Source organism: Poromitra crassiceps (genome assembly GCF_964638095.1).
Source record: "Poromitra crassiceps genome assembly, chromosome: 27".
NCBI lineage: Eukaryota > Metazoa > Chordata > Actinopteri > Beryciformes > Melamphaidae > Poromitra > Poromitra crassiceps.
In genome coordinates, this window is record NC_139650.1 from 6,514,698 (window position 1) to 6,527,698 (window position 13,001).

Below are 13,001 nucleotides of genomic sequence, written 5' to 3' on the forward strand. Positions count from 1 at the left end.
TTACAGCACTTTTTAATCTCCATGTGTTGTGGTAACCTTGCTTGCAAGATGGATAACCTCACGAGATCAAAAGAGATTCTCTCGACGTAATTCATCTTGTCGTGCACAGGCAGTTAAGACGATTGGCCGAACCATGCCGGCCCGACGAATCAGCGGCAGCCTTAGGCGGGCTCAGGCTCGTCTGGGCAAGTAGTGGGTACATGGTCTTTGTAGTTCTTTTCACTCGTCAACATGGCTGCCGCCGCGGAAGTGACAGGCGGTCTGAATGAAATTGAATGTAACGTTCCCAATTCTATGTATTAAATTCTAAAAAACGACCCTCAACATTTGGGAAGGCTAAGCCACACAACTAGTTCGTTATAATCTAACGTCATGCTTCGAAAGGTGACTTTACGACGGTGAGGACTCAATCAATGAATACCACGGAGATCAGGCACAGGCACCTTCGGCGATCTGATTGGTTGAAGTTAACACCCACCAGCGGTGATAGACAGATGGGTCATCCAATCACCTGCCAAGTAGCTTGGAAAAAGTGCCCGCCTCCGTCAGCGGGTCTGGTTACTGCATTCCCAGATCGACTGGTTTAGTGAAACGTATGTGGAGCTAAACCGTCCATCTGGCAGCGTCAGGTTAGTGTTGTGGTGCCATGGCAGCTACTTAGAGGACAATGATACCAGCTGCACTTCAAGAACACTTAGCCAATTACATCTATTTTTACCAGCTACGACAGTGTGTGGCTGGTATTGTTTTCACCTTGAGTGTGTGTGTGTGTGTGTGTGTACGTGTACGTGCGTGTGTCTGTGTGTGTGTGTGTGTGTGGGGGGGTTATGTCTGTCTGTCTGTGGACAGATTTTGTCAACGCTATAGTGTCACACCTGTGCAAGAAGCAGTCACGAAACGTTACAGGTGTGACGTTGACGTCACAATGAAGGCAGAGTTTGAAGGTGGGTGTGATCCGAGCGAGGGGCGGAGTCTCGGAGGTAGGGGGGGGTAGGTGTTGCAGCTGTGCTGATCCCCTCACAATTAATGCTCTCTAGTGCAGTGATTCCCAAACTTGGAATCCACCAGTGGGCCGTGGAGGTACTGCAAGTGGGCCGCGAGTGGTCTGCCAACACTCCCGATTTTCGCAGGCAATCAATTGGCAAATGGCTGTAGCAGGGTCATTTTTAAAGCTACAGTGGAGATCAGAAGAAACTAGAAGACCTAAGCCATCCATTGGTGCTAGCTTGTCGGGAAGGCGGCTAAATAACATAAACATAAACAGACACAGCAGGCATCTCTACTTTGGCTACTAAATTTGGCAGTTGTAAAACTATTATATTAACGAGCTACGAATTTGACCATTGGTGAAAAACGTGACTTTGACATATCAAGCAAGCTAGAAACAAGATCTATCAACATCCCCTGCTAGCTACCAACAGCTCCGCTAGGCCAGGCTGGGCCGGGACATTTCCTTGGGCGGCTGGCCGAGCAGCAGAGCTTCACGTACCGCGGCCCGCCGTAATGTTACTCCCCGCCCAGACAGATGAAGCTCCAGCAGGCCAGCGATCTCTCGCTGACTGACAACCGTGTTAGCCAATCAGCACCCGTCAGTGGATTCTTAACCGGAGAAAAGGCGTTTGCACATTGCGCTTCCAGACCAAGAAGAGCCTAATTCACAACCTTGGAGTGGGCGTGGCTTCGAAGGTCTGGAGCCAGGCTAATAAGGTGCTGGAAAGGCTTGAAAAGGCACCTTGAAAATGCCTGAAAAATGCTTGAATTTGACTTTGGAAAAGGTGTATGAACCCTGTAATATACACTATGTGAGCTCCAGAGAAATGATACACGTGTCAGTTAATCAGTTAATCTTTTTTTTTAAGTGGTTAAATCCTTAACAGCAATTAACCGACTAATGGTTCATCATTAACATCCCTAGTAGTGCATTTTTTTTATCTGACTGAAATGAATGAAAAATGACCCCCATCCTGATGATATATCAAACTGTGTGTGTGTGTGTGTGTGTGTGTGTGTGTGTGTGTGTGTGTGTGTGTGTGTGTGTGTGTGTGTGTGTGTGTGCAGTCCCCATGTAGTTCGCTACTACGGCAGCTACTTTAAGAACAGCGACCTGTGGATCGTCATGGAATATTGTGGAGCTGGATCAGTGTCTGACATCATCCGCCTACGCAACAAAACGGTAATGCAATACACACACACACACACACACACACACACACACACACACACACACACACACACACACACACACACACACACACACACACACACACACACACACACACACACACACACACACACACACACACACACACACACACACACACACACACACACACACACACACACACACACGGTAGTGTGAGCAGGGCCTGCCTGACCTGTCTCTAATATCACACAACTTGGCATCCCAGTGAGAACACACCCAGGCACTGAAGGAGTGAGAAACGTGGTCGGTGCAGTAGCGCTACGAGGGAGGAAACCATTCTGTTTAAAGATAAACTGTGATACAATTCTTGATGGTTAGTATTAACCTTTCAAATTGTAATTATTAAAACCGTGTTACCGTGATTACGTGTTATCACAGTGTTTCCCCTACCATTCTACGGGCCCGCCAGGCCAACGGCGCCCCCGCCAGGCCAGAATTTTTTTTGCACAAAATAAATAAATAAATAAATATATATATATATTGTTACAATATAACAATACTGGTGTTGATAGTGTTGACAGTAATAGAAGATGCCAAATCATTCAAAACAATAAGCGTGCAGCGCTGTTCTAAAACGTGTCAACATGTGTCGTTGCCTGGGAAATGCACATCCCATAATACAACTGTTTGCATCGCATCCCATAATAGTATGATGATACTTGGGATGCCATTGCGAACATAGATGCGAACAGGTTAGCTAAAAGTTTAGCGTCGTCAGTAGGGATGTTCATTTTGAAAATTTTCCAAAATCGATAATTGGTGAAAATTAACGATCAATTATCGATTATCGATCATATTAATACTTAGAAAATTTTCAATTTTCAATTTTCAATTTTCAATTTTCAATTTTCAATTTTCAATTTTTTTTAATAATTAAAAAATCGATCCAAATGCCACAGGATCGATTCCAATCCTTAACGATCAATTATCGATTTTCGATAATTGATGAACATCCCTAGTCGCCAGCGAGGGCCCCCACCGTTGCGGTCGAGGCCTGAAGTTGCTTCTAGGGGAAACACTACCATGATTGCAGCACTTATGATGATGACACGGTAAATACTGTCCATCATCAAGCAAAGTTAGTAACAGGCTCCCAGACGCAGCCAGGCACGCAGCCAGGCACGCAGCCAGGCACGCAGCCAGGCACGCAGCCAGGCACGCAGCCTTGGTGAAATGATTTGAGTGAGTGTATCAGTACCTTTTGAACATTTTAACAATACCGTGATAATACTGATAACCGTGATCATTTTGCTCACTATAATTTAATGTCATTTTCAAACCGTTTCCTCTCTAACTTCTACATGTGCCATGTCAGCCTACACTGTACATGTACCTCTTTCACACTGTATGTGGGTGTGGGGTTTGTGGCTGTGGCTCAGGAGGTCATGCGGGTCATCCGCTAATCAGAAGGTCGCTGGTTCGATCCCCGGCTCCTCCAGTCTGCATGTCGAAGTGTCCTTGGGCAAGATACTGAACCCCAAATGGTTCCTGGTGACTGTGCCAGCACCCTGCGTGGTAGTTTGGTGCCATCAGTGTGTGAATGTGTGCGTAAATGGTTGAACGTAAACATTCTTGTAAAGCGCTTTGAGTGGTCGATTGACTAGAAAAGTGCTATATTATAAATGCATCCCATTTACCATGCAGTCTATTTATAGATGCATCCCATTTACCATGCAGTCTATTTATAGATGCATAAAATAGAGTAGAGCGCACACATCCAGTCAAAATTGCAGGTGCAGGACAAGGGGTCAAACAATGTAGAAAAAGAGTAGAGTCCGCACACTGCTGAACAAGATGTCTCTCAGACGGATAGATTTATTTCTTGACTTTTCGGTCTCACACGACTTCTTACTGAAGAAGGTCGTGTGAGACCGAAACGTCAAGAAATAAATCTATCCGTCTGGGAGACATCTTGTTCAGCAGTGTGCGGACTCTACTCTTTTTCTATTTATAGATGCATCCCATTTACCATGCAGTCTATTTATAGATGCACCCCATTTACCATGCAGTCTATTTATAGATGCACCCCATTTACCATGCAGTCTATTTATAGCCTACAGAGATGGAGTTGGCCGCTCATGTTTCACCTACTTTACCAGACTTGGTGTGTGCTTTGATATAACGTTTGTGTGTGTGTGTGTGTGCGTGTGTGTGTGTGCGCGCGTGTGTGTGCGTGTGTGTGTGCGTCCTGTAGCTAACAGAGGATGAGATAGCCTCCATCGTGCAGTCCACGCTGAAGGGTCTGGAGTATCTCCACTTCATGAGGAAGATCCACAGAGACATCAAAGCAGGAAACATCTTGCTCAACGCAGAGGGCCAGGCCAAACTGGCCGACTTCGGAGTGGCTGGACAACTCACAGTAAGCAAAATAACTCTATATGCATGGCATTATTTAAGTGCACTGTACCCACGTTGCTCTGAGAATAGGAATAGGTGTGGAGCATCGAGCTCCAGTGAAGATTTCAGCTAAAAACAGGGTGTAAATGACGTCTTTTCAAGTCAACTTGGCATCTCAGGGCTTGTGGAGACTTGGATTACGCCAGGTTGCTCACCTGTATGGAAGCATTTATTTACATTTTTATTATTATTATTTTACTTTTTTGCTCGCAGCCGACAGCTCTACTTGCCAGGGTTCTAGTAGTAGTAGTAGTAGTAGTAGTAGTTTATTTGTCATTGCATTGTCATTTGTCTGATCTGACTCTGACATTTCCATATCGTAGCAGACTAGTATATTGGCCTTGGCGGAGGGCGTGCGCTCTTTGAGTGACATTCTAGTCGAGCAATGTGTTCTCTCCATGAAAGCTTGGGAAAGAGCAACACGACTATCTTGTCATTCAGCCTGGCGTTCCTGGGCTTGACAATCATGATCTGGCGTTCCTGGGTTTGACAATCATGATCTCTCCCCCTCTGACTCTGTCCCTCTGTCCTCCCTCCTGTCCTGCCCTGTCCTCCTCCCTCTGACTCTGTCCATCTGTCCTCCCTCCTTTCCTGTCCTGTCCTGTCCTCCTCCCTCTGACTCTGTCCCTCTGTCCTCCTCCCTCCTTTCCTGTCCTGTCCTCCTCCCTCTGACTCTGTCCCTCTGTCCTCGTCCCTCCTGTCCTGTCCGTCTGTCCTCGTCCCTCCTGTCCTGTCCGTCTGTCCTCCTCCCTCCTGTCCTGTCCTGTCCTCCTGCTTCTGACTCTGTCCATCTGTCCTCCTCCCTCCTGTCCTCCTGCCTCTGACTCTGTCCTCCTCCCTCTGACTCTGTCCGTCTGTCCTCCTCCCTCCTGTCCTGTCCTCCTGCCTCTGACTCTGTCCTCTGACTCTGTCTGTCTGTCCTCGTCCCTCCTGTCCTGTCCTCCTCCCTCTGCCTCTGTCCGTCTGTCCTCCTCCCTCCAGGACACCATGGCGAAGCGTAACACGGTGATCGGCACGCCGTTCTGGATGGCCCCGGAGGTCATACAGGAGATCGGCTACAACTGTGTGGCCGACATCTGGTCCCTGGGAATCACAGCTATCGAGATGGCCGAGGGGAAGCCGCCCTACGCTGACATACACCCCATGAGGGTGAGTCGCCCTACGCTGACATACAGTACACCCCGTGAGGATGAGGGAGTGTGTGTGGGTAAAGACAGACAGCATGTGAGGGTGAGGGAGTGTGTGTGGGTAAAGACAGACAGCATGTGAGGGTGAGGGAGTGTGTGTGGGTTAAAGACAGACAGCATGTGAGGGTGAGGGAGTGTGTGTGTGTTAAAGACAGAGAGCATGTATTAGATAGACAGGATTTGTGTTTGTGTTTCCAGGGTCCCCACAGCTCCTTGAAATGCTTGAAATCTAGTGAATTTGAAAAAAATCAAGGCCTGAAAGTGTTTGAAAATAGATGTAAATAGATGTAAATAGATGTGGGTCATTGAAAGTGCTTGAATTTATACATTTTGTGTAAGAATACGACACTTAACACACGGCACACTTGAGAAGTGTTTACACATTCAAGCCTCTCTCTTTTGAATGGTTGCCTGTGAGCTTCTTTTCATTCTATACATTCTCAGTGTGGTAACAGTAAATGAACCTTGATCCGTGTCTCAAACTGTGCTGTGTTGGGTCCTTGGAAGTCCTTCAAAAGTCATGTAAGAAGGTGTGGGGACCCTGGAAGGTGAGAGGGAGCGTGTGTTTTGGAGATGTGGAAGGATTGCTTCCTTCATGAAGACGGAGAGAAGAAAGGAGAGTGTTTGAGTGAGTCATTGATTAATCAAACACACCTAATGTATTGATTAGTGTTTTGTGTTTCTGAACTCTCCTCCAGGCCATCTTCATGATCCCCACCAACCCTCCCCCTACGTTTCGGAACCCGGACCTGTGGTCTGAGCATTTCCGAGACTTTGTCGCCATGTGTTTGGTGAAAAACCCAGAGAACAGGGCAACCGCCACACAGTTACTACAGGTACTGGCTCATTTATGCGGCCATTTTTCGTTTTTCGCCATTTTAACGTTGAGCACAATTGGGCCTTAACAGTGTGAATCTCTGCTACTGCCGCTGTGTGACTGCTAGACTAGATGGAGTCGTAGTGTTTGCTCAGAAATCTTGAAAACAAGGCTGCATAATAGTTGCATGCGTCAATATCACAACACAGAGTTTTCCACAGGAAATGTGTTAGTCAAGGTGTTATCATATAAATAGTAACACACCTACCACCTATTTCCTATACTTATATCATCTTCTATGCAAGGACACATAAAAAGTAATATCAGCTTGTAGGCTAACAGAGTACACCAGTAAATACACAGAGGAAGGCAGCGCAAAGTCATGGTTTGCAATGGCAAGAAGGAAGGAAATACTTTGTAACAGAGTTAATGTTAGAGGCTTTGATGTTAGCTAATGTTACTAAGACTAAAACTAAGTGTGATGTTTCCAAAAAGAATAATATTGGTCTTTACTGGCTGCAGTGTCACTGGATGCACATGTCATGGTTGGATAGGGCCGTCCCCAATACATTTTTTGGGGCTTCAGTGAAAATATATTCAAAGTTTTCACGGGGGTGCGGGAGGGGGCACGTAGTAACAATGAGGATTCCTTCAAGGATTTCCCTTTTTGTTGAAACAAAAATGGCTACCAAATCTGCAATAATCCCATGAAATAAATTACAGCCATAGTAGCCCATCAAAATCTAATTTGCTCATATGTACAGTTACGCCCGGCTGGCTGCATGGTCAAACGGTCACAGTTTCAGTGCTAGTAAGTAACGTAAAGAAAGAAAAAAAAAAAGTTTAAATACTGATTTGGACGTTGATTACCATGACAACGATTGAAGCCCTATGGTTGGAAGTTGTGTTTATCATTGCTGTGGTCTCAATGGAAATAAAGACATAATGTTGTTGTTTAGGACATAACACATGACACTTCCCTGCATCCACATCAAGTTGTTGTGTGAACTGTTTGACACATTGAAATAGAGCAGGGCGTTCAACTGATGGTGACCCAGGCAGATGTGACCCAGGCAGATGCAACCTGAGGACCTGTGCAATTTGTCCCCTGCATCTTTCCCATCCTGGCTGGTCCTCCTCCACGGGCTGGCCAGGAGCGGTCGGCAGCTGCAGTGAAGCGCCCGGGGACCAACTTCTTCCAACTGCCCCTGGTCATCTTCTGCATGTTTTTAGTGGGGGTCCAAATTGATGTTATATGGAGGAAAACCCCAGGGGAGCACGGAGAGAACATGCAAACTCCGCACAGAAAGGTCATTTTCACGAGATAGGCTGCCCACCTGCGCACCAGGCACTGAAGGGATGGGGAGACATGCGCCCAGTGCCAACAGCGTCCCAGGCGGGAATCGAACCCGGGAGCTCTTGCTGTGAGGCGAGCGTGCGAGGCTAGAATGCTACCACTGCGCTGCTGTGCCCCCATTGAATGTCTTTTCTCTCTCCCCCCTCCCTCCCTCCCTCCCTCCCTCCCTCCCTCTCTCCCTCCCTCACTCTCTGTGCAGCATCCGTTCATCAGGTCAGCCAAGCCCAGCTCCATCCTCCGAGCGCTGATCACAGACGCCATGGAGATCAAACTGAAGAGGCAGGAGGAAGAACAGAGAGAGCAGGACGATGACGACAATTCGGTACAGACATGCAGAATTATACATATTAAAAACACACACACACACACACACACACACACACACACACACACACATAGTGTTAATTTCGTTGACGAAAACTATGACGAAAAATGTTAGTCGACTACCTTTTTCCCCAAGACTAAGACGAGACTAAAATTTTCAGACTTTTAGTTTCATTGACTAAGACGAGACTAAAATACTCAAACTTTTAGTCGACTAAAACTTGACTAAACAAAAAGAGGACGGGGTTGCCTAAATATGATAAAAACTAACAAGGACATTTGACACAGGACTAAGACTACGACAACATTTTAAAATAGATGACAAAATTAACATTAATTATAGACTGTTTCCCCCCCTCAATGCAGCAGTTCAGGTACCTGTGCTGCAGCATCGTAGATGTAGCTGACATGTAGCTGTCTTAAAAACATTTACAGTAGTTGCAACAGAACCCACCCAGTCTTAGCTAAGGGTCTTATCTATATGTGTATGAGGCATTGTGTTCCCAAAATGTACAGCTACTTGCTTGTCTACATTATATCCAGAGAAGTCTGAGTGCTTTCCGCACAGCCAGGCTCCCTCCATTCTCCCCTCAGCTGCGGGCTGAGCAGGGACTGTAAATACGGTCCACTTGTCGTTGCTCCCGCCGTACGCCGACACTGGCCCGGGTGGGCAGAGTCACCATTAGCTACTTTCCCTGGGAAAAAGTTGCCAACACTGCTTCGAATTACAATTACTAGTGCAAGCGCATCAGCAGATTCAACAGTTTTCATTGATTAAAACTAGACTAAAATGTGAACAGTTTTCATTGACTAAAATACTTATGGTTTTATTTGACTAAGCTGAGACTAAAATGCTCATACTTTTAGTCGACTAAAACTTGACTAAATAAAAACAGGATGAGGTTGACTAAATATGATACAGACTAACAAGGACATTTAACACGGGACTAAGACTAAGACTAAATAAAAAAATAGCCGACAAAATTAACACTACACACACACACACACACACACACACACACACACACACACACACACACACACACACACACACACACACATTATTAAACTGAAGAGAGGGGAGGAAGCAGGACAGAGAATGACTGAACCCTGGTAGATGTTGGAGCTAAGGTGTGTACCATGTGTTTAGTCCTCTGCTCCTTTCTGTGTGTGTCTTTGATCCAGATAGATGCATACATACTTTATTAATCCCAGAGGAAAACTCTGCTAACCAAGTACAATAGCAAAGTGCTATTGTAAAAACTGCTAGCTACAGTACCGGTATATTATGAAAGCCAGTCAGTGAGCCCTAGACCTGGTTTTGGGAGACAATATCTTTCACCTATCTACTTGAAGTTCAAATGATTAGGCCACATAGGATGGTGCAATCTGCTTAGACAATTACAAAGTCATTAAAGATACCTCTAAGTGACTGACCACTTGCCTGACAAACCCCACCCACTTGCAGGATCAAAGTGTATATTTGATTTATTTTTTTTACCGACCATTGGACCCAGCCCCAGTTCATTTCAGCACAGTTCAATATGCTTTATAACCTCTTAAAGAACATGTGTTTTGCAGACACGTAGTAAAAACAGATGATAGTGCGATGAAGACGTTGCTCATCAGTACAGAATATAACGTTCTTAGACAGGCAGAAGAAGCTACACCATTTCATGTGCAAATTCAAACTCTAACTGTAGTGGGGAAAGTGGACTGCCTGGTTCTCAGTATTGGTCTCTAGATATTGTAATTGGTCTTTAGTGTTCTGTCTTTTTGAATCTATCTTCAGATTGGAATAATATCTTTACCTGGTGTAACCTACATGGAAAATAAAAGAGGCAGTATGTCCATTTAGCTAATTTGCTGCTGCTGTTGTTTTTTAAAATTTCTGAGCTTGTAAAATGATGGACGTCAAAATGACATAAGCTGTTGGTGATCACCGGTAACATGAATCCAGTTGATGATATATGCGGCTTTATTCTGTATGTTCCAGGATGAGGATGAGGTGGACCAGGGCACCATGGTGCGGGCGGGGACAGGCGACTCGGGAACCATCCGGGCAGCTGGCTCGTTAGGCGGCTCGGCAAACACCATGATCGCAGACGGAGACACGGGCACCATGCAATCACAACTGGGCACCATGGTCATCAACTCTGACGACGAGGACGAGGAAGAGGCGGGTACTATGAAAAGTAAGTACACGCATACGACGCTTACGTACCGTGTCTTTGTTTGCAAAACGTGTGTCAATCATTTTATCATCATGGTTCGGCCCGGTTCGGGCCCCCGGACAGAACACGTAGGGCCCGGGCTGGGCTAGGCCCTAGATTTGAGGCCCGTGCAGGGCTCTAATAACCACCATCCAATCAACTCACACGCTGACTGATGTAAGCCACTCCCATCATGTTCCTGTCGTGTGTGGGGATCACAAACCACCAATGACAAGAGAGTAAGTTTACAGTGAGGTGAGGCACAAGCGTTATACTACAAAGTCATACGGATGATGATAATGATAATAACCTATAGAGTACTACAGGAATGAGTCTGGAAGACCTGGCTGTCAGCACTTCCTCTTCTCTTACATGTAAAAGTCAATGGGATTTGTGTTAAATGCATGAAACAAGGTCTGTGGTTAACACAAGTCTATGAGGGCGCCCCGTGTGGCGCAGTGGTAACGCTGTCGCCTCACAGCAAGAAGGTCCTGGGTTCAATTCAGGTAGCTGCTGAAACAGAGTGATGCTTCCTTCACATCCACTAGAGGGCACAGTCACACCACCACAATGACCTGGGGTCCCTGACTGTCTTCCTGTGACCTGGAGAATCACTATATAGATATAACTGTATGTGTACTCTATGTATATGTGGCCCACATGTGTTGATGGGTATGTTTGAGCTCTATGTGTGTATGTGGCCCACATGTGTTGATGTGTATGTTTGAGCTATATGTGTGTATGTGGCCCACATGTGTTGATGGGTATGTTTGAGCTATATGTGTGTATGTGGCCCACAGGTGTTGATGTGTATGTTTGACGCATGTTTGACACAAGGGTTGGCGGTTCGATCCCCGCTCCCTCCCAGCTGCTGTCGTTGTGTCCTTGGGCAAGACACTTAACCCTCCTTGCTCCCGATGGTGTGTAGGCACCCTGCATGGCAGCCTGCCGCCATCGGTGTATGAATGGGTGAATGTAGACTATCTACTGATTGTAAAGCGCTTTGGATAAAAGCGCTATATAAATGCAGGCCATTTACCATTTAGCTATATGTGTGTATGTGGCCCACAGGTGTTGATGGGTATGTTTGAGCTCTATGTGTGTATGTGGCCCACATGTGTTGATGGGTATGTTTGAGCTCTATGTGTGTATGTGGCCCACAGGTGTTGATGGGTATGTTTGAGCTGTATGTGTGTATGTGGCCCACAGGTGTTGATGGGTATGTTTGAGCTGTATGTGTGTATGTGGCCCACAGGTGTTGATGGGTATGTTTGAGCTATATGTGTGTATGTGGCCCACAGGTGTTGATGGGTATGTGTGAGCTCACCCATTTGTGCTTGTGAGTATTTATTTTTACTAGAAATATTGTGCGCTAGTATTCTAGCATGACTCGCTTGTAGCGTGCTGCCAGCTATATAAAGGAGAGCTTGTTTATCTGCATACACACCAGTGGTGCAGGGAAGGAAATAAGCCTATTTATCCACCTGCCACAGAGGTTAATGGATACCAAGATTTGGCCATTGTTTGACTCTAAATAATGAATTTTAGAATTGAAAACAACCTGTAGATAATTAGCAGGAGCCAGTTGAAGTGGCTGGCACACTAGGCAAACTTCTATAATCACATTTGATACATTGAATGCATTAATCTCTCCACTGGAAGTGAATAGATTTGATGTGAGTGAAGCTGTGAGCGCTGCCTCATAAGCTCTTTCACTTGCTTTAGTTTGCGCTGCACATTTATTATTACCGTAGTTGGATTTATGGTCTGCTGAGTACGTTTGAGGAAATATTCCAGAAGCCATAACACACCGCCTCCCTCCACCCCCCTCTGCTCAGCCATGCGCCACACCGAGCTTTTCCTCATGTTTAGAAACTGATGAACTGCTTTATTGAGTCATGTCTAGAAGGGTAAAACTGGCAAATAGCCGGACCTGATTCAACGGGCATGGTCCAGACTAGCAAAATTGTCAAGCATTGTCAAGTCATAAATGTTGCACCTGACATTAATAATTGATATAATGAAATATTGTGATACTTGCCATTCGTGTGATACGATATATTGCCACACAAAATATCGGGATACTATGCTGTATCGATATCGATCCCCCCCCCCCCCCCCCAAAATGGGAAGTGAGCCACACAGTAAGGAGCCGTGTATGGGTCTGGCCAACACCACTGACTGATAAATGCAGCTGATTAAAACACACGCCCACAGGGGGTGCTAGCTCAAACACATGCACAGAGTGAAGAGGCTTAGCGATAACCAAAGAACTTACATTGCCAAGAAGTGAAAGCTAATAGGTCGTTCCACTGCAACATCAGTGCTACGCTTCCGCCATTTTGGCCCGAAGGAGAGTACCGCAATGACTGTCTCTCTCTGTCGTGGATCTGTGCTGTTTGTTTCCATTGGCACAAGGAGGTGTTTTCGGGTCTAAAATGGCGGCAGAGCCGTTGTCAAAAAAGTAGTAGTAGAGTTTCATCTCTTGGCTTCTATACTCTTT

The 13,001-nt window shown here is 45.9% G+C and overlaps 1 protein-coding gene across 1 annotated transcript in view; it reads left to right on the plus strand.

The window, feature by feature from the left end:
- Positions 1-13,001, plus strand: part of LOC310799001 (serine/threonine-protein kinase 4-like) — a 50,735-nt gene that overhangs the window by 7,330 nt on the left and 30,404 nt on the right. The window contains exons 4-9 of the mRNA XM_083661570.1: positions 2,059-2,173; positions 4,398-4,562; positions 5,582-5,749; positions 6,486-6,623; positions 8,161-8,283; positions 10,282-10,480. Coding sequence (XP_083517696.1) covers positions 2,059-2,173; positions 4,398-4,562; positions 5,582-5,749; positions 6,486-6,623; positions 8,161-8,283; positions 10,282-10,480 — 908 coding nt within the window. The remainder of the gene's footprint in view (positions 1-2,058; positions 2,174-4,397; positions 4,563-5,581; positions 5,750-6,485; positions 6,624-8,160; positions 8,284-10,281; positions 10,481-13,001) is intronic.